The sequence below is a fragment of the Oncorhynchus keta genome, chromosome 1, assembly GCF_023373465.1.
Source record: "Oncorhynchus keta strain PuntledgeMale-10-30-2019 chromosome 1, Oket_V2, whole genome shotgun sequence".
In the NCBI taxonomy this organism is placed as follows: domain Eukaryota; kingdom Metazoa; phylum Chordata; class Actinopteri; order Salmoniformes; family Salmonidae; genus Oncorhynchus; species Oncorhynchus keta.
The window spans coordinates 47,056,646-47,079,384 of record NC_068421.1 but is presented as its reverse complement, the minus strand read 5'-3'; the positions used below and the strand labels follow the sequence as shown (position 1 = coordinate 47,079,384).

Here is a 22,739-nt window from a genome sequence, read left to right as displayed (position 1 = left end):
CTGGTTGGGAGATGTATGTACGGTCACTGTGGGGACGACGTCGTCGATGCACGTCGTCGATGCACTTATTGATAAAGCCGATGACTGAGGTGGTATACTCCTCAACATGTTGTTGTTGTTTCCTAAATTGCTTGTCTTTTTTGTGTTACTTTACAGCGCTTTGAGATTCTTCATGTAATGAATAGTGCTATAAAAGTTGAACAAATTATTCATATTATTAGAGGCTAATGCTAAAGATGCAAGAGGAGAATTCAAAATAATCTAGAGGCTAATGCTAGTGATAGAGGGCTACATAGAGGAAGCATGAGATGATAGACAGCAAGTAGCTTGTGCTGCTTCACCATGATAGATAATCCAATATCGCTCTCTGCTACTGCAACAGCGTGTTAAGATCAGCCTGCATCATGCTGTCACTGAGCCGTGCTGTTTTCACACATTTCACTGTATTTACAGGGGATTAGGGCTGGGAAAAGCCTGAGATGAGGCAGGATTATGGAGAGCATGGGTCTCAGCATAGACTGTTTGGTAATAATATACCACGTATGGATAAGTGCAAGCGTGTGTGCATTCATGTTAGTGAACGGTGCCTTTTGGCGCTGTTTCATGAGCAGTGCTTAATTTGAGACGGATCCTGATGGAACTTTTGGGTGTTGGGTGGGGGGTCAGGTTTATGGTTTGCTCAACATTGTAGCCTAGAGACCAACGCATCGTTCTTGCTGTGGTGAGAGAGAAGCTCTCGCTCTGCTCTGATAGACATGAGCCTGCAACTATTATCTCTCCAGCGTGGCACTTCATCGTCATCATCATCCTTATAGAATCATAGCTGCGGAAAGGGTACTGCAGCACCCCTGACATATTTAAATACATTTGCCAAAGTAATATAATTACTGCTGTCTGTTCAGAAATAAATGAAATAACTCAAGACTACCACACCAGGAGTAGGCCTATAACGTAGCCACAGCTACATTTTTATTGCCTAGCTGTAGATTGTGTGTAGACCAATTACAATGCATAGCCTACAGTCCGGAATGTGCGTCAAATCTGTCAGTGAACAGGCATCTCCCAATATTTAAAATACAATTGTGGGAAAACATAGGTTGGAAAGCAAATGGCTCTTGTTGAAAAAAGAAGCCTCTTCATCTGTCTGCAGAGGCTAACAAAAAAATGGAGAGATATGCTTTTGGCTCGAGCGCATAGGCCATGTCTGGTTAGCTGCGCATTATTGAGCGAGTCAGTGAAACTGGAAAGCCTTTTTCAGAGCTATAATTTCTTCCTCATATTGTACAATATGTGTGGCTCCACACACCTACTGCAGACCTGGGATGTTGATGGATTCAAGACAAGGTATTTTCTATTGATCTTATATTCTCAGTTTGTCAGTGTCAAAGTAGCCTGCCGTTTTAATCATATGTAGGGTATTAAACAATATTATGCTAAAGTCTCCAGTCATTATAAAATGCTTTTATAAAAGGCAATATTTTCCTCATGTGTGCAACTTCTGCAAGCACCTCTACTCTACTGCTCTACGCCACTATGCAAATGCAACAATATGCATGCAATGCTTTATTATAAAGGTGTTTTTTTTTCATGTGTTCTTGTACCTCAGAGCCCTCACTGGACACCCCACTCTCACACACACTTTTTGCTTGGCACCTCCCAATTTACAAATGAAGCATACATTTGCATTTAGGAAAACAGCTAACTTCCTACACATTTTGCCTTAACGATTTCATAGCTGCCAATTTTTGGGGCTTTGGGGAGGTGGGGTGCATCCTACGCCAGGGTGTGTGTGTGTGTGTGTGTGTGTGTGTGTGTGTGTGTGTGTGTGTGTGTGTGTGTGTGTGTGTGTGTGTGTGTGTGTGTGTGTGTGTGTGTGTGTGTGTGTGTGTGTCAGCTCAGCTATCTCTGAACTCACTTATGTGTGTATGCATGTTGTTGTGTGTGTGTCTGTCAGTTGTGTCTGACTGTCAGCTCAACCCACTTGAGTGGTGGAGTGTATGTTTGTCTGTACACTATGTGCATGTCTTCTCAACTCAACCCTTCTGTGTGTCTCTCTACATCTTTCTCCTCCTCCACCCCTACCCTTACCTTGACGCTGACACTACCCTGTAGTTTGAGCTGCAGCCGGATCATGTCCACCTCTGCCATGGCACACAGCTGGTTGAGCTCCGACACTTTGCAGGACATCTCGTCGATGGCCACCTCGATGGGGTTCATCTCTGTGCTCTGCTGCTCCACCACCTGGATACGCTTTTTCAGGTAGGGGAAGGTGGAATTCGCTGGGTGGGGGGGACAGAAAGGGGGAGTAGACACAGGGTATGAGGAACCAATTGGTTAATCCTTGTGGTCCTGGGTGGCTCAGGCATGAGTAGGGAGCCAGGACTGGGTTTGATACCCACTGGGGCTACCCATATGAAAAAATGTATGCATGCACTACTGTAATAACTCGCTTTGGATAAAAGTGTCTGCTTGATGGGATATATTTTATTGTATTAAACCAGAACTGTTGGGTTTGTTTGGGAATTGTTGTCCGATCTTTCTTCCATTTTGAAGGGAAAACCATTGAACCTACACCATAACTTTACTGGTCAGAATAGGTCACCAATTACAGCACTGGTCAGTATACTAGTGATTCAGACAGTTACGGCTCAGTATTTACTGGTTACTCAGACACTTCCTAGTTTGTATAGTATACTACCATACAAGCTAATGGCTCAGTGGCTATTTCGGCCACACCCGTTTAAGACAGGTGTATAAAATCGAGCACACAGCCATGCAATCTCCAGAGACAAACATTGGCAGTAGACTGGCCCGTACTGAAGAGCTCAGTGACTTTCAAAGTGGTACTATCATAGGATGCCACCTTTCCAACATGTCAGTTCATAACATTTCTGCTGCCTCGGTCAACGGTAAGTGCGGTTATTATGAAGTGGAAACGTCTAGGAGCAACAATGGCTCAGCCACAAAGTGGTAGGCCACACATGGTCACGGAGCGGGAACCCCGAGTGCTGATGCGCTTAGCATGTAAAAATGGTCTGTCCTCAGTTGCAACTCTCACTACGAGTTCCAAACTGCCACTGGAAGCAACATCAGCAGAATAACTGTTCGCCAGGAGCTTCATGAAATGGCTTTCCATGTCTGAGCAGCCGCACACAAGCCTAAATACCTTTGGCCATGTAGTGTATGTGACAGTAAATGTTGACAGTTCTTTGGATACAAATATTAGCAAAAATTATATTTTTAATAACTCACTGGTTAGTATGGTGCGTCTCTTGCACTGTTCCTCCACGTCGCCATGTTTCTTCCCCGACAGAGTGAAAGGCGTCTCGAACACGAAGCGATTGATGTTGTGATGTCGCTCGAAGTCAGTCTTCTTCTCCTGCTGCTCCTTGTTGTCGAAGTAGGGCACTACGTAGGTCACCTGGATGTAGGCGTACTTGGAGTCCAGGTCTTTAGGATTTACCTGGTGGGTTATATCAAACAGCACAATCAGTTCACAGTCTGGGTCGTATTCATTAGTTCACTACGTAGAAAACCGTGGCAAAACATTTTTGCAATGGAAAATGTTTCGCAAACAAAAACGAGAATGACTTATTGGACAAATTCAGCTAGTCTCTCCCCATTTTGGTCCGTTTTCCACCATTTGGTGTCTAACGACCCTGCTCTCTTAAAAGGATCAGTCTAACGAATTGTGTTGGTCTCTTTAGTCTTGTTGTGTCAGTCTCATAGTCAGTCTTGCGTAGTCAGTCAGCTGTATTCTTGCTCTACCTCGAAGCCTGGCATGCAAGGCTACTGCCTACTGGCTGTAATCGCTACCAAAGGTGCTTCAACAAAGTACTGAGTAAAGGGTCTGAATACTTATGTAAATGTGATATTTTCAAATATTTATTTGTTATAAATTTGCAAAAAAATGATCTAATCCTGTTTTTGCTTTGTCATTATGGGGTATTGTCTGTAGATTGAGGGGGGGGGGAAACAATTTAATCAATTTTAGAATAAGGCTGTAAAGTAAGAAAATGTGGAAAAAGTCAAGAGGTCTGAATACTTTCCGAATGCACTGATATATGGTGAACGATGGAGTGTATATAATTAGATTTGATTAGGATCTCCATTAGCCGACGCCAATAGAGACAGCTAGTCTTACTGGGGTCCGACACATAACGAAAAAGACATTACAGACAAAAGACGTTACAATTTAAATACATTAACATGTAGTGTGTGCGTGTGTGTGTGTGTGTGTGTGTGTATGTACCGTATGCATCTATCAGTTACACATACATGTCAGTACACACAGATGTCGTATCTTAATTTGATCATCCGGTTGTTGCAGGAATTTTCGTGCACCACTGAAAATGCAAATTTGCAGTGTATTTGAGGTTTAAAAGTTTGTCATTTCCACTTGAACATTTCAGACTTGATTTGGCCTAACGGAAAATGTATCAACCCCTACACATTAAAAAATGGATAAAACACACAATAATTGACAATAATCTCCTGTTGCTGCAGGATTGTTTTCCTGCTGTAGCGAATTGGCTCAAATTAAGACCATACATAGGTGTTGCTTTATTCGTTTTTTGGAAACAGGTTCTGGAGACTGTGAAAAGACCGCTGGTGGCATGTCTGATGGGGTAAGTGTGTGTGTCAGTGTGTAAGTTGAATATGCAAAAAATTCATGTTTCTTATAAAAAGTAGTGAATGAAGTCAGTCGTTCCTCAACTGTTAGCCAAGAGAGACAGACTGGCATGCATAGTATTGATATTAGCCCTCTGATTTTAATGAAGAGCAAAATGTGCCGTTCTGTTCGGTGCCAAGTTCAGCTTAACTCGGTCCTTCTTTGCAGGTCTTGACAATATCATAATATATCATTTTTATTGTTTTTATTTCACTTGCACAATGGTCATGCTTCTCCGCCTATGGTCATCCCCCCCCACCCCCTCAACAGTTTTTACTCTGGACATTTATTTATTAATCACTGCTATAGTTATGATGTATATAGTCCTATTTCTATTGATCTTCTAATACCATTTTCAGTATTTTATTTCACTTGTCCTGCATGTTGGAGCTCAGAGCCTAACATTTTTACAGTAATCACACCTGTACATGTGACCTTTAAACACACAATGATCAAGATAAGATTCAACTAAAGACTAATTTGCAGATATTGGGTTAGGTTTGTCTTTTTAAGCCGATAGTGGCTAACCAGGGGTGGAATAATGTCAAGTTGCGTTGATCTCCCAGCAGCTGGGAGATTGCGGTGTCTCATACTTGTGAGATGTGTTTATGGCAGTTTGCGATGGAACACGTGAAAATTGCATATACTTTCAAAAGTGTTTGGTGAGCAATGGACCTGTTGGAGAGGCATGGTCTAAATGAATCACTACTTCACTGGATGCTTTTCTATGGAGAAAGATTGCTGACCAAATGTAGTAGTACATGAATTAATTTACAACATTTTGACAGCAATCTTTCTATGAAAGTCACAGAGACAAGGACTAAAGAGGCCCGATACACTTTGAATAATACTGTATATGAAACATATACATGTGACAGTGTTTGGACGCTGGGGGGAGGTAGTAGACTGACCTTGTTGGAGTCCTGGATCATCTTGACGTTGTCGGCCCCAAACTTGTCCGAGTAGAGTTTGAGGAGCCTCTGGGAGATCTCGGACAGTCCTGTCAGCTTGGGCTCCTTATAGATGAACTCTTTACTCTCCTCTTCCTCAAAGAAACCCTGTTACAGAAACACCATGTTACCCAACACACACACACACACATCCTGTGTGTGTGTGTGTGTGTGTGTGTGTGTGTGTGTGTGTGTGTGTGTTTCTGACTAAGTCACTCTGAATAAGAATCAAATCAAAGTTTATTTGTCACTGTTTCTGTACAGTGGACACCTTACAGTGAAAAGTGAAATGCTTACTTACAGGCTCTAACCAATAGTGCGGATAGAACTTCTGTTATTTGACCAAACTGTAGAATGCAATGCCTGCTTCGATAGTTTGAAGAGTATGTGTATTTCTTACAACTACAGCCCATTGATTTCTGTTTCCATCCCTTAGCTGAATATGAATAATCCTTAGCTGGAAAATCTAGGCTCACATCACCCCCTAGTGGTTTACTGCACTTCCCTATCAGTCTAGTCATGTGTTTCTTAGTGTTATGTCAGCTTGTTAGAACACAATCGTAATCATAAAAGGCCCTGGCAAAATTGCAATGTTATGTTCTGGATGAAACAGAGGCCATTCAGATGTCAGAGGTCATTCTCAAAGCACCGTTGGGTCAAAGGGAAATGAGGATTATTTTGGGACAGTGTGCTCTTTCCTTAAGAATCAACTCCTTGGCGCTGACTCAATTTGTCTTTCTTCGATTCCTTGCATCCTATGTCCTCGTCTCTTTCTCAACCGTATCTGAGTAAAAGGTCCAAGGTAGGGTTGAATGGTGGGAACCCGGTTACTGAGATTTACGGCCCAAAATCACTCCCTTTTCCCGGGATAAAATACAGCGATAAACCGGTAAACTACAATAAATGATTTATATCAACAGCATGACGTGAAATGGAGCAGTCCTCTCTTCTCATCAATTCCATTCAAATTGCATCCAAAATAGATAATCCTGTTCAATATTGATATACAGCTCTGCAAAATGATCAGTTTCTCTGTTTTTATCATTTATAGGTATGTGTTTGAGTAAAATTAACATTTTAGTTTTATTCTATAAACTACTGACAACATTTCTCCCAAATTCCAAATAAAAATATTGTCATTTAGAGCATTTATTTGCAGAAAATGACAACTGGTCAAAATAACAGGAATGGCATAAAGTCACTCAACAGCAATGTCAAATCAAATCAAATTTTATTTGTCACATACACATGGTTAGCAGATGTTAATGCGAGGGTAGCGAAATGCTTGTGCTTCTAGTTCCGACAATGCAGTAATAACCAACGAGTAGTCTAACCTAACAATTCACAACAACTACCATAGCTGAATGGCTTTACACAAGTGTAAAGGGATGAAGAATATGTACATATAGATATATGAATGAGTGATGGTACAGAACAGCATAGGCAAGATGCAGTAGATGGTATCGAGTACAATATATCCATATGAGAAGAATAATGTAGGGTATGTAAACATTATATTAAGTGGCATTGTTTAAAGTGGCTAGTGGTACATTTTTTACATACATTTTTCCAATATTAAAGTGGCTGGAGTTGAGTCATGTTGGCAGCAGCCACTCAATGTTAGTGGGGGCTGTTTAACAGTCTGATGGCCTTGAGATAGAAGCTGTTTTCAGTCTCTCGGTCCCTGCTTTGATGCATCTGTCCTGAACTCGCCTTCTGGATGATAGCGGGGTGAACAAGCAGTGGCTCGGGTGGTTGTTGTCCTTAATGATCTTTATGGCCTTCCTGTGACAATGGGTGGTGTAGGTGTCCTGGAGGGCAGGTAGTTTGCCCCCGCTGATGCGTTGTGCAGACCTCACTACCCTCTGGAGAGCCTTACGGTTGTGGGCAGAGCAGTTGCCGTACCAGGCGGTGATACAGCCCGACAGGATGCTCTCGATTGTGCATCTGTAAAAGTTTGAGTGCTTTTGGTGACAAGCCAAATTTCTTCAGCCTCCTCAGGTTGAAGAAAGGTACTGCTGCGCCTTCTTCACCACACTGTCTGTGTGGGTGGACCAATTCAGTTTGTCCGTGATGTGTACGCCGAGGAACTTAAAACTTACTACCCTCTACACTACTGGGATCAGCGGGTGGAGAGGTTGTTACCTACCCTCACCACCTGGGGGCGGCCCATCAGGAAGTCCAGTACCCAGTTTCACAGGGCAGGGTCGAGTTTGGAGGGTACTATGGTGTTAAATGGTGAGCTGTAGTCAATGAACAGCATTCTCACATAGGAATTCCTCTTGTCCAGATGGGTTAGGGCAGTGTGCAGTGTGGTTGCATCGTCTGTGGACTTATTGGGGCGGTAAGAAAATTGGAGTGGGTCTTGGGTGTCGGGTAGGGTGGAGGTGATATGGTCCTTGACTAGCCTCTCAAAGCACTTCATGATGACGGACGTGAGTGCTATGGGGCGGTAGTCGTTTAGCTCAGTTACCTTCACTTTCTTGGGAACAGGAACAATGGTGGCCCTCTTGAAGCATTTGGGATAAGGATTGATTGAATATGTCCGTAAACACACCAGCCAGGTGGTCTGGTTAACGCGTTTAAATGTTTTACTCACCTCGGCTACAGTGGAGGAGATTCCGCAGGTTTTTGTAGCGGGCCGTGTCAGTGACACTGTATTGTCCTCAAAGCGAGCAAAGAAGTTGTTTAGTCTGTCTGGGAGCAAGACATCCTGGTCCGCAATGGGCCTGGTTTTCTTCTTGTAGTCCGTGATTGACTGTAGACCCTGCCACATACCTCGTGTCTGAGCCGTTGAATTGCGACTCTACTTTGTCTCCATGCTGACCCTAAGCTTGTTTGATTGCCTTGCGGAGGGAATAGCTACACTGTTTTAGTCTCTGTCTATAGGCTGGAAGCAACAAAATGGAGTCGTGGTCAGCTTTTCCGAAAGGCGGGTGGGGGAGGGCCTTATATGCGTCGCGGAAGTTAGAAAAACAATGATCCAGGGTTTTACCAACCCTGGTAGCACAATCGATATGCTGATAGAATTTAGGGAGTCTTGTTTTCAGATTAGCCTTGTTAAAATCCCCAGCTACAATGAATGCAGCCTCAGGATATGTGATTTCCAGTTTACATAGAGTCAAATAAAGTTCGTTCAGGGCCATCGATGTGTCTGCTTGGGGAGGAATATATGCGGCTGTGATTATAATCGAAGAGAATTCTCTTGGTAGATAATGGGGTCGACATTTGATTGTGAGGATTTCTAAATCAGGTGAACAGAAGGACTTGAGTTCCTGTATGTTGTTATGATCACACCACGTCTCGTTAATCATAAGGCATACCACCCTCCCACCCCACTGCTTACCAGAAAGATGCTTGTTTCTGTCGGCGCGATGCATGAAGAAACCAGCTGGCTGTACCGACTCCGATAGCGTTTCTCGAGTGAGCGATGTTTCCGTGAAGGAAAGAACGGTACAGTCTCTTATGTCTCTCTGGAATGCTACCCTTGCTCGGATTTCATCATCAACCTTGTTGTCAAGAGACTGGACATTGGCGAGTAGTATGCTGGGGAGCGGTGCGCAATGTGCCCGTCTCCGGAGCCTGACCAGAAGATTGCTTCGTCTGCCCCTTTTATGGCGTAATAGTTTTGGTTCGCCGGCTGGGTTCTGATCCATTGTCCTGGGTGGTGGGCAAAACACAGGACCCGCTTCTGGAAAGTCGTATTCCTGGTCTTAATGATGGTGAGTTGACGTTGCTCTTATATCCAGTAGTTCCTCCCGATTGTATGTAATAAAACCTAAGAAATAACACATAAAAAAACAAAATACTGCATAGATTCCTAGGAACGCGAAGCGAGGCGGCCATCTCTGTCGGCACCGGAAGTCAACGTGAAAGACTGGTGGAGAGCATGCCAAGATGCATGAAAGCTGTGATTGAAAATCAGGGTTATTTGATTTCTGAACTCTTCCTCAGTTAAACATTAGTATTGTGTTGTTTAAAAATGAATATGAACTTATTTTCTTTGCAGTATTCGAGGTCTGACAACACATATTTTTTTGTTATTCTGACCAGTTGTCATTTTCTGCAAATAAATGCTCTAAATGACAATATATTTATTTGGAATTTGGGAGAAATGTTGTCAGTAGTTTATAGAATAAAACCAAAATGTTAATTTTACTCAAACACATACCTATAAATAGTAAAACCAGAGAAACGGATCATTTTGCAGTGGTCTCTTCATTTTTTAGCCTACCTCTTTCAGGTAATGAATGAGGGGTTATGCATAATAAGCTTCTAACTAGCCTCTGGCGATTGGGCAATGTGCATGCACTAGCATTCGCTAGCCTATGCTTGCAACTTTGGCGGCACCAGAATCACATGTTCTCTCAGCTTTATCATGGTTTGAACGAGGTGTGTAATTCCAGTCCAATAATACAATACAGTACAGTAATACAGTTCACACTCAGAAATATCCTGCTAGTTTCATTTATTTACCCAAGAGAGCATATTGGTAGCTACATTATGGGATTTCATGTTTTTTTTTGTCGTGCGTAATGTGCAGTAGCCTATATATCATGTATGTATTGGATAACAGCACAATCATTTGGGCTTATTTGGGCTTGGGCTCATAAAATGTCTTTAATGTATAAGCCACACATTAAAGACATTTTATGAGCCCTAGCCCAAAAAAGCCCAAATGATTGTGCCGTTATCCAGCATCAGGCTTGAATTTTCGATTAAAGCTCTAATAAAAACCAAATATAGGCCATTTATATGCTTCGCTGCAACTCCCTTACGGACTCGGGAGAGGTGAACGTCGAGAGCCGTGCATCCTTCGAAACACGACCCTGCCTCATGACACAATGCCCGCTTAATCAGGAAGCCAGCCGCACCAATGTGTCGGAGGAAACACCTGTTGACCGTGTCAGTGGACATCCCAGCCGTTCAAACTCTCCCCTAACCTGAACGATGCTGGGCCAATTGTGCGCCCAGCATGGGTCTCCCGGTCGTGGCCGGCTGTGACAGAGCCTGGATACGAACCAGGATCTCTAGTGGTACAGCGAGCACTCCGATGCAGTTCCTTAGACCTCTGCCCTACTCAGGAGGCCCTGCTTCATATGCTTTTGAATGACACTTACGGTTTTGGCAGGAAATACCGGGATAAAGTGATTTACTCTAGGGGTGGAACATTAGTAAAATACCGGGAATATATTCAAACCCTAGTCCAGGGTCCCTTCACTCGGACCCTCGGTTTGGAGAGGAGGCTGCGAGGAATCGAGGAGAGATGAGTTGAGAAAGAGCCCTCCCTTCCAACATTCATTACCAGGGCCGTATTCATAAAGTGTCTCAGAGTAGAAGTGCTGATCTAGGATCAGGTCGCCCCTCTTATTCATTATGACTTAAAATGCTAAACAGATCCTAAAAGCAGCAGTCCCACTCTGAGATGCTTTGTGAATACAGGCCCTGGTCTGGACTGCCTGCATGTATGCTGCTATGTCATCTTGACACCAACTGTTCTAAGATCTGTTCACAGGAGCTAGAGATTAAAGATTGGGATCATTGAAGGGAAAAAGATTACTGGAGATTATAGGATGTGGGTATCGGGGTAGGTATCAGGGTTGGGATAAATTCTATTTAAGCTCCTTCAACTCAGGAAGTAAACTGACATTCCAATTCCCTTATTCATTTCCTCATCTCTTTTAAATGAGGGACATTTTTCCCCCACTTTATTCTGAATTGATATAGAATCAACCCCAAACCCAGGTAGGTATACATATCATATAGGTATACATATATATATATCTTAGAAGACAGGTTAGAGAAGTTACTACCGGTGAAGGGAGAAGAGAGGGAAGAGAGAACGTAGGAAACAAAAAGAGAGACAAAAACTTACCACAATCTTGATACAGAAAAACCAAAAGGAAGAAAAGAAAAAGAGCAGATGGAGGAATTAAAGAGACAAGTTGTGATCCACCCCTCTCCCCATTCACCAAAGGTTAAATGTCTAAAGGATTCAGGCTCTTCTAAGATGAGTCCAACCAGCTTACTGAATGTAGGAGTTATGCGACAAAAGACAGATACTCGGTGAGATTTGTCTGGGTTTGTACCAGAGGGCAATAGCTATAGCATGTATGCTGCAGATGTGGAGGCTATCAAGCTAGTAGACGCTAGTTGAAGCTAGCTCATTGCAGTGTGACATTTCCTCCTCCCGAGACCTGAAGGATTGAATCCCGGAGCAGGGATGGTACACGCTAGCCTGAGAGCCAGTCTGTGTGTGCGATCCAGATCGATGCCAAACATGACAATGAGTAACAAGGAGTTAGTATGATAGCACAAACAGACTGGCACTCAGGCTAGGAACATGGTAAACACACACCTTTCTATAAGGTGCGTTTGTCATTTTCATTGTTTTCTGTGGCTCCGATGGCACTTACCAGTCCATAGAACGCCACGCGGTAGTATCGGCCAAACAGACGCTTCTCAGAGTTCACGACCTCTGTCACCTTCAGGTAGGAGCGGTGGATGTCGTAGTACAGCTCCGATAGCCTCTGTGGATCACACACAAAATGTCAATCACAACTATCCCCTTCCTGTCCATGTGTCTCTGGCCTGGTAAAGAGACAACCTTGTCCTATCCACCCAGTCACCTTGAAATCTCGCCTCTTTTCAAAGACGGCAATGACGGGCTTGTTGATATCGGCGATGAGCTCGTGCCTCTCAGACTTCCACAGGTAGTCCACACACAGCTCCAGCTGCTCCACTAGAGTATCCTACATACACAGGAAGTATAGGACGCAAGTTACAGAGAAGAAAGGTAGATAGATAAATCTATACAAGAAACTACAAGGACGCATCTCAAATATCATGCTTCTCTTGTCAGGTTCTGCATTGTATTGTCATTGAATGATCTTCCAAATCTGAGCTGAAAATTCTATACAATTCTTTGTACTGGACCCAGTAGGGGTGAAGGTACCTCAGTGTAGGGGGTATCTTGAGTCCCTGTGTCCTCTTTCATGGCCCCCTCTTCCTTCACGTTCGGTGAGATGCACAGGAAGGCCGCCCAGCCCATGGAGAACGACGCTGAGGTTTCACACAGGATATGACATCAGAGAAGGAGGGACATCAGAGCGAGAGCTCCAAGGAACAACATGTTGTCACTCTCTTCTTTATGCTTGTGTGCATGTTATCATCCGATGGTGAACCCATACACACACACACACACACACACACACACACACACACACACACACACACACACACACACACACACACACACACACACACACACACACACACACACACACACACACACACACACACACACACACACACACACGCACGCACACACGCACACACGCACACACGCACGGTAACACTGTGGTACTTATCATTCCTTGTGTTCCATATCAACAAACCTCAAACAAAGAACAGTAACTCCATTCATTGTGAACGTGCATTCTTTACACATATCAAGTGAAACTTGGGTGGACATCAATAAAGGCATCTCTCAAAAGGCAAGGTAGCCCACAGACATCCAGACATCTTTCAATAGTAAAGGCAAAATCAGTGGACTTCAAAACACTGTACTCCATTCTGTTAAGTCTTTTGAGTCATAGCGTTTGTTCGGCATACCTCTTAGAATGAATGTCCAATACATTGCTTCATTCTAAGTGGTATTGCAAAGCAATTGCAGTGGACTTCAAAACATTACACTGTGAACCTGTACAAATGTAGATTCCATTCTGCTTAGTTGCAGTCAAAGATTGGTCCTGGTGTTTTTAAGTAAATGGTTTTCACTATCTATATTGTATGTAGATTATGTGTACGTTCTACATACTCTGTTTATTGCTGTCAGCACCATTTCACAACGTTAAATTCCTGGTAGATGTAAATGTACTTGGCGAATAAAGTTCTGATTCTGAAGTAAGCGTAGCTTGAATCCCCCCCCACCCTTTACGCATCCCTGTTCCATGGCCGGCCCCAGGGCGGCACACTCACTTTCTCCATCTCGGGGGGTTAGTAAGGGGCTACAGTTAATGACATTGGGCTCCTCAGGAACCACACTTGACATCCTGGCCTTGTCAGGTTTCCAGTAGCCTGCGTTATAAGGAGGAATATAGGAGTTTACTCTACACAATTTAACTTTCCACTTGCTGTTTTGCCTTTTTTTCACTTCACGACAAGCCAGTGCTTTTACAGGGCATGCTTTCCACACACGGCGAGCGGCGGAAAGCGAGAGCGAGAGATGACGGCTCAGGCTCTGAACGGTGAAGCATGGGCTAGCAAGCACACACACACGTGCAGATGGAGACACCGCCTTCCCACGTCATAGTAGTGCACACTACACACGAGAGGAGGTGAAGTCGCACTCACAGCAGCAGATGCCGGCTACGTCCCAAATGGCACCCTATCCACTCTTTACCATCTCATACACAAACATAGGGTGCTATTTGGGATGCAGCCCATGTTTGTGTGTGAGAGAGTAAAGGGTAGATGGCCAATACTGTGGCACATAGAGGTCTCTGTGCGCTGATTGGATGATGTCATTGTTTCCCAGACAGTGGGGTTGTGATGCACAAAATTCAGCTCTGACTAACCTCTCTTCTCACACCCAAATAAGTCATATGCCAACACACATGCACACATACACAGTGTATAACAAATCCACAAGCATATACATGCAAATACATGTACGCGCACAGACACAAGCATGCACACAGACACACACATATCAACACACTCATACCATTTCCACCCCTACACACACAGACAAAGTCGTTAGAAACAGATGTTTGCGCAGAGAGGCTTACAGTAGCCATATGCACACAGTGCTGAATGATGTCACACATGCTGTCCAGCCAATCGATGGGCAGAGGGGCCGGAAGACTCACAAGCAGTGGTTAGAGGTTCTCCACACGCACACGCTAGAGAGCACACGCACGCACACATACACATCTGCAGAAGCTTGTCAGCAGCACTGGCATGTTGCGGCCCACCGGGCTGTTCTCACCTCTCCTCTTGAGGGACTCAGCGATCAGGGCTGAGATGTGGATGTAACACATGGCCGCCTGAGGGACAGACGAACAGGAGGGAAAGAGGTGAACAGCTTAATCACAGATACCAACACATCATTAACTAGGTGTCCCACAGTAGGAGTGGGAATTGGGAATTGATGGAGTGGGAATTGATGGGAAATTATGTAATGATGTAAATATGTAAATATATCACTAGCCACTTTAAACAATGCTACCTTATATAATGTTACTTACCCTACATTATTCATCTCATATGCATACGTATATACTGTACTCTACATCATTGACTGCATCCTTATGTAATACATGTATCACTAGCCACTTTAACTATGCCACTTTGTTTACTTTGTCTACATACTCATCTCATATGTATATACTGTACTCGATACCATCTACTGTATGCTGCTCTGTACCATCACTCATTCATATATCCTTATGTACATATTCCTTATCCCCTTACACTGTGTATAAGACAGTAGTTTTGGAATTGTTAGTTAGATTACTTGTTGGTTATCACTGCATTGTCGGAACTAGAAGCACAAGCATTTCGCTACACTCGCATTAACATCTGCTAACCATGTGTATGTGACAAATACAATTTGATTTGATTTGATCTAGGATCAGTTCTGACTTTTAGATCACAATTTATAAGACTACATGGACAGGGGGAGATGATTCTAGATCAGTACTCCTACTCTGAGATGCTCTGAAATGGCCCCTGAACACTATCACAGTGTAACAACCCTAGTCTTGGCAAGTGCATTATAAACACTGTGGCAGTCTCAAGTAGTTTGAATTACCCCCTAAAAATGTTCCATTGTTGTCAGAGGTGGGATGATACAGTGAGTCCTCACTGTCAGTATAAGCAATTTGGCTGTATGCCCAGAACATTGCTTTGAGAATGGATAGGGATATCTCAGTTTCAAGATGAAGTCACAATGCATGAACCAAAAGTTAATGATGAATTAGTTATGAATAATGTAAATCTACACAAAATATTCTTTAATATCAAAGTACGGAAATAATTCTAACATTTCTTAAAAAGTAATGAAAAATTAAACACTAATATTCCTTGATTAGATCCGTATTCACCTCCGAGTCAATACATGTTAGAAACACCTTTGGCAGCGATTACAGCTGTGAGTCTTCCTGGGTTAGTCTTTAAGTGCTTTGCACACCTGGATTGTGCAATATTTGCCCATTATTATTTTCAAAATTCTTCAAGCTCTTGGGGGTCATGGCTACACAGCAATTTTCAAGTCTTGCCATAGATTTTAAAGCAGATTGAAGTCAAAACTGTAACTTGGCACTAGTGTAGATTTGGCCTTGTGTTGTAGTGTCCTGCTGAAAGGCGAATTTGTATCCCAGTGTCTGGTGGAAAGCATCCTCTAGGATTATGCTTGTGTTTAGCTCCATCTTTTAAAAATGTATCCTGGTACGTGCATGCACGAGGGCACCAGCTGTTCTGGATGACTGTGTGATAACACTCTCGGTAGCTGATGTGAGCAAGACCATTAAACCGGTCAACATTCACAAAGCCGCGGGGCCAGATGGATTACCAGGACGTGTAATCAAAGCATGTGCGGAACAACTGGCAAGTGTCTTCACTGACATTTTCAACCTCTTTTCAACCTCTCAACTGAGTCTGTTTAAAGCAGACCACCATAGTCCATGTGCACAAAGAAGCAAAGATAACCTGCCTAAATGATTACCGTCCCGTGGCACTCATGTCGGTAGCCATGAAGTGCTTTGAAAGGCTGGTCATGGCTCACATCAACAGCATCCTTCGGATATCCTAGACCCACTCCAATTCGCATACCACCCCAACAGATCCACAGATGACGCAATCTCAATTGCACTCCACACTGCCCTTTCCCACCTAGACAAAAGGAACACCTATGTGAGAATGCTGTTCGTTGACTACAGCTCAGTGTTCAACACCATAGTGCCCACAAAGCTCATCACTAAGCTAAGGACCCTGGGACTAAACCCCCCCCCCCGCAACTGGATCCTGGACTTCCTGGCGGGCCGCCCCCAGGTGGTAAGGGTAGATAACAACACATCTGCCATGCTGATTCTCAACACTGAGGCCCCTCAGTGGACCTCTGTATTGGAACGGGTCGAGAGTTAAGTTCCTTGGTGTCCACATCACCAACAATCTATCATGGTCCAAACACACCAAGACAGTCATGAAGAGGGCACGACAAAACCTTTTCCCCCTCAGGAGACTGAAATTAATTTGCATGGTTCCTCAGCTCCTCAAAAGGTTCTACAGCTGCACCATCGAGAGCATCCTGACCAGGCACATCACCGCCTGCTCGGCATCTGACCGTAAGGTGCTACAGAAGGTCGTGCGTACGGCCCAGTACATCACTGGGGCCAAGCTTCCTGCAAACCAGGACCTACATAAAAGGCGGTGTCAGAGGAAAGTCTATAAAATTGTCAAAGACTCCAGTCACCCAAGTCATAGACCGGTACCGCTTGCTGTGCAGTAGCACAGAAACAGAGAGCCATGTCTAGGACCAAAATGCTCCTTAACAGCTTCTACCCCAAGCCATAAGACTGCTGAACAATTAATCAAATGGACACCGGACTATTACATTGACACCCCTCCCATTTGTTTTGTACACTGCTGCTACTCACTGTTTATTATCTGGAGAAGTTTCAACTGTGCCGGACAGATGGCAGGCAGCGTGTCTGGCGTTGTGTGGGCAAGCGGTTTGCTAATATCAACATTGTGAACAGAGTGCCCCATGGGGGCGGTTGGGTTATGATATGGGCAGGCATAAGCTAAGGACAACGAACACAATTGCATTTTATCGATGGCAATTTGAATGCACAGATATACCGTGAAGAGATCCTGAGGCCCATTGTCGTGCCATTCATCTGCCACCGTCACCTCATGTTTCAGCATGATAATGTCTCAAGGATCTGTACACAACTCCTGGACGCTGAAAATGTCCCAGTTCTTCCAAGGCCTGCATACTCACCAAACATGTCACCCATTGAGCATGTTTGGAATGCTCTGGATCAACGTGTACAACAGTGTGTTCCAGTCCCCGCCAATATCCAGCAACTTCTCACAGCCATTGAAGAGGAGTGGCACAGTCTGATCAACTCTATGTGAAGGAGATGTGTCGTGCTGCACGAGGAAAATGGTGGTCTGATCCATGCCCCTACCTATCATTAAGGTATCTGTGAACAACAGGTGCATGCATATCTGTATTCTCAGTCATGTAAAATCCATAGATTATGGCCTAATGTATTTATTTAAATTGACTGATTTCCTTATATGAACTGTAACTAAGTAACATTTTTGAAATTGTTGCACACTGCGTTTATATTTTTGTTCAGTGAATACTTATGCCATGCCTATATTTTTGTTATTTAATTTGTATTCATTTGTAGAATTTACTTTTCACTTTGACATTATGGAGTATTTTGTGTAGCTCTATGACAAAAAAATGAAATTTGAATGAATGAAATTAATTTCAATGAAATTCATTTCAATCTGACTTTGTAAAGCAACACAATGTGAAAACGAGGGGGGGAGGTGACTACTTGTGATACCCACTGTACATATCTCTGCACCCTATACATAACATCACATAACATAACCTATCCCAGTAACCCAGTCCTACTGTACCTCGGAGAGGTCTCCGTTGCGGACGTGTATCTTGGCCATGCTCTCCAGCCAGGTCCGCCGGAGCTCGGGGGTGCTGGCGTAGGAGTTGGCCAGGCTGTACTGCAGGTCCACCAGCATCTCCGGGTCCTTCTCGTGCTCCTTCATCTGGGACGTGGCCATCAACACCGTGCGGATCCGCTTGGTCAAGTCTTTCACCTCGGCAGGGAACGGTGTGTTCTGGGAGTGCGGATGGATCATACATACCGACATCACACTTGATTATTATTTTAGTGGTAAACAAGAACAAAGGGTTTTTAGCTTCTGTGAGGCTCAGTTACAGACACAATGTGCATGACGTCACATCCGATCAAACACGGGCAGTATGCACAATCACAGCATATACAAACATTATTAGTCACGAGAGGGAGTTAAGAGAGGAATCACAAACTCACTTCCTCAACACTAGGTCTGACTCCCAAATGCCACCCTATTTGCCATATAAGCAACAAGGCCGGTCCTACAAGCCCTGTTTTTTTTTCTCGCACCTGGACTACTGTTCAGGTGCCACAAAGTGGAGAATTGCAGTTGGCTCAGAACAGGGCCGTACGGCTGGCCCTTAAAAAAGTACACGGAGCGCTAACATTCATGACATGCATGTCAATCTCTCATGGCTCAAAGTGGAGGAGAGATTGACTTCCTCATTACTTGTTTTTGTCTGTTTAAAATACTAGCACACAGCTCAGACACCCATGCATATCCCACAAGACATGCCACCAGTCTCTTCACAATCCCCAAGTCCAGAGCAGACTATGGGAGGTGCACAGTACTACATAGAGCCATGACTACATACAACTCTATTCCACATCAGGTAACTGATGCAAGCAGGAGAATCAGATTTAAAAAGCAGGTTAAAAAAACACCTTATGGAACAGCAGGGACTGTGAAGTAAACACAAACACAAGCACAGACACATGAATACACACACATGAGAACAAGCACTATACACACAAGTACACATTAATTTTGCATTGTAGATATGTGGTAGTGGAGTATGGGCCTTAGGGTAGACACTTGGTGTGTTGTGAATGCTGTAATAAATGCATTGTAATGTTTTTAAATGTGTATTACTGCCTTAATTTTGCCGGACCCCAGGAAGAGTAGCTTGGCGGCAGCTAATTGAGATCCATAATAAATACAAATACATGCAATGTCAGAGGAAGGTGCGAAAAATTGTCAAAGACACACAAGTCATAGACTGTTCCCTCTGCTACTGCACTAACTCTTTTGACTCATCACATACGCTGCTGTTACTGTTTATTATCTACCCTGTTGCCTAGTTACTTTATCCCTACCTACAGTGCCATGCGAAAGTATTCGGCCCCCATGAACTTTGCGACCTTTTGCCACATTTCAGGCTTCAAACATAAAGATATAAAACTGTATTTTTCTGTGAAGTATCAACAACAAGTGGGACACAATCATGAAGTGGAACGACATGTATTGGATATTTCAAACTTTTTTAACAAATCAAAAACTGAAAAATTGGGCGTGCAAAATTATTCAGCCCCTTTACTTTCAGTGCAGCAAACTCTCTCCAGGAGTTCAGTGAGTATCTCTGAATGATCCAATGTTGACCTAAATGACTAATGATGATAAATACAATCCACCTGTGTGTAATCAAGTCTCCGTATAAATGCACCTGCACTGTGATAGTCTCAGAGGTCCGTTAAAAGCGCAGAGAGCATCATGAAGAACAAGGAACACACCAGGCAGGTCCGAGATACTGCTATGAAGAAGTTTAAAGCCGGATTTGGATACAAAAAGATTTCCCAAGCTTTAAACATCCCAAGGAGCACTGTGCAAGCGATAATATTGAAATGGAAGGAGTATCAGACCACTGCCAATCTACCAAGACCTGGCCGTCCCTCTAAACTTTCAGCTCATACAAGGAGAAGACTGATCAGAGATGCAGCCAAGAGGCCCATGATCACTCTGGATGAACTGCAGAGATCTACAGCTGAGGTGGGAGACTCTGTCCATAAGACAACAATCAGTCGTATATTGCACAAATCTGGCCTTTATGGAAGAGTGGCAAGAAGAAAGCCATTTCTTAAAGATATCCATAAAAAGTGTTGTTTAAAATTTGCCACAAGCCACCTGGGAGACACACCAAACATGTGGAAGAAGGTGCTCTGGTCAGATGAAACCAAAATTGAACTTTTTGGCAACAATGCAAAACGTTATGTTTGGCGTAAAAGCAACACAGCTCATCACCCTGAACACACAATCCCCACTGTCAAACATGGTGGTGGCAGCATCATGGTTTGGGCCTGCTTTTCTTCAGCATGGACAGGGAAGATGGTTAAAATTGATGGGAAGATGGATGGAGCCAAATACAGGACCATTCTGGAAGAAAACCTGATGGAGTCTGCAAAAGACCTGAGACTGGGACGGAGATTTGTCTTCCAACAAGACAATGATCCAAAACGTAAAGCAAAATCTACAATGGAATGGTTCAAAAATAAACATATCCACGTGTTAGAATGGCCAAGTCAAAGTTCAGACCTGAATCCAATCGAGAATCTGTGGAAAGAACTGAAAACTGCTGTTCAAATGCTTTCCATCCAACCTCACTGAGCTCGAGCTGTTTTGCAAGGAGGAATGGGAAAAAATGTCAGTCTCTCGATGTGCAAAACTGATAGAGACATACCCCAAGCGACTTACAGCTGTAATTGCAGCAAAAGCTGGCGCTACAAAGTATTAACTTAAGGGGGCTGAATAATTTTGCGCGCCCAATTTTTCAGTTTTTGATTTGTTAAAAAAGTTTGAAATATACAATAAATGTCGTTCCACTTCATGATTGTGTCCCACTTGTTGTTGATTCTTCACAAAAAAATACAGTTTTATATCTTTATGTTTGAAGCCTGAAATGTGGCAAAAGGTCGCAAAGTTCAAGGGGGCCGAATACTTTCGCAAGGCACTGTATATCTACATAGGGTATCTACCTCAATTACTGTTACGGATACAGGTATCCTGTGGGTGTGTGTGTGTATGTGTGTATCCTGTGTTCTTTTCTCTCCTTCTCCCCTCACAGGTGAAAATCATCACTCCCCAATCAGTCACCAATCAATCATCAATCAGAAGACACACCTCCTCCTGTTTCCTACCCAATCACAGTTCCTTTCCCTTGGTTTAAAAACCCTGTCAGTTGTTTGCTCTAGAGCTTAATCTCTCTGTAAATGCCATATGTCTGTAGATCACGCTGTTTCACCCTCTCCTACTATGTCTCTCTTTATGTATTGAGCTTTCTTTTGTTTGAGCACCTCCATATCACTTTGTCCTCACCTGTGAGTATTGTTTTTGGTTATGGTGTTCGTTTGCTGGTGGGAAAAGACAAGTTGGGAACCAAGACAAGTTGCCCATGGGCACACACTACCCGTAGGTAAACACTAGTTTGAACTGGGCGGACCACCCACTGTATTTTTGGTTAGTTAGTTAGCTGTTGTTGAAATAAGCTCGTCTAGCTTAGGGGTGCTTTGGATGTTTATTATTTCTTTACTTGGGTCCAGCTCAGCCCCTTTTCCTGCCACCAAACCCCCCAAATTATCGTGTGTTTACTAATAAACTCTGAGATTGACGGTAGATTTCAGTTGTCCTGGTTATTTCATTCTCACTTTTACTTTGTCACTATTATAAATTGCATGAGTTATGTTACGGGTCTCGTTACCATCTCCCCTAGACTGTCGGGCCAAAAGGGATTCGTAACAATTACCTAATAGTCCTGCACATCACCTCGGTACTGGTACCCTGTGTATACATTCAATTACTCATTGTGTTTTTATTCCTTGTGTTATTATCTTTCGATTTTTCCAGTTTTTTTTCTCTTTGCAATGTTGGGAAGGGCCTGTAAGTAAGCATTTCACTGTTAGTCTACACCTGTTTATGAAACGTGACAAATACAATTATTTTTTTTTTGTCATGGGGTGGAGAGGAAAATATGCAGTTTACAAGATATTTACAGCAATTCTACACATTTTGCCATAGGAGGGAGAGAACATTTTGCTGCAATTCTACACATTTTTCCATGGGGCGGAGAGAAGATTTAGCAATTGTATAACTAATTTCATGCAGTATTTTTAGTTTTAGAGTTAATTTCTTCTTTCTTTCCAATTCTACTAATTATGCCATAGGGTGGAAGGAAATGTGTGCCGTTTTTAATATGTTATCTGAGACTGACTATTAAATCTACCTCGATTACTACAAGTTTAGATAGCTGGCCACTAGACTAACTTACCAATCTAATTTTTATGTTGCTGACGTGGGCTAATTGAGTGACTATCAATGACTGACATATCAAGAGAAACTGTTTATGCACCATGTGTTTTCTACTATTCTACCCCGGAACAGTAAGTTGAGACCCCGCCAGTTGCAGTGGTGGATTCTAAAGGGAATAGGGTGCCATTTGGAACGCAGCA

General features: G+C 43.3%; 1 protein-coding gene across 9 annotated transcripts in view; it reads right to left on the bottom strand.

The window, feature by feature from the left end:
- The window catches only part of dock10 (dedicator of cytokinesis 10), a 183,613-nt gene that overhangs the window by 8,530 nt on the left and 152,344 nt on the right, over positions 1–22,739 (bottom strand). For 8 of the 9 annotated variants that reach the window (XM_052526148.1, XM_052526152.1, XM_052526165.1 and 5 more), the window contains 9 exons: positions 18,286–18,501; positions 14,615–14,672; positions 13,603–13,701; positions 12,578–12,684; positions 12,252–12,374; positions 12,039–12,152; positions 5,584–5,730; positions 3,253–3,463; positions 2,089–2,279 (listed from right to left, as the gene is read on the bottom strand). In XM_052526148.1, coding sequence (XP_052382108.1) covers positions 2,089–2,279; positions 3,253–3,463; positions 5,584–5,730; positions 12,039–12,152; positions 12,252–12,374; positions 12,578–12,684; positions 13,603–13,701; positions 14,615–14,672; positions 18,286–18,501 — 1,266 coding nt within the window. The remainder of the gene's footprint in view (positions 1–2,088; positions 2,280–3,252; positions 3,464–5,583; positions 5,731–12,038; positions 12,153–12,251; positions 12,375–12,577; positions 12,685–13,602; positions 13,702–14,614; positions 14,673–18,285; positions 18,502–22,739) is intronic. The other variant, XM_052526164.1, reaches the window with a different exon arrangement.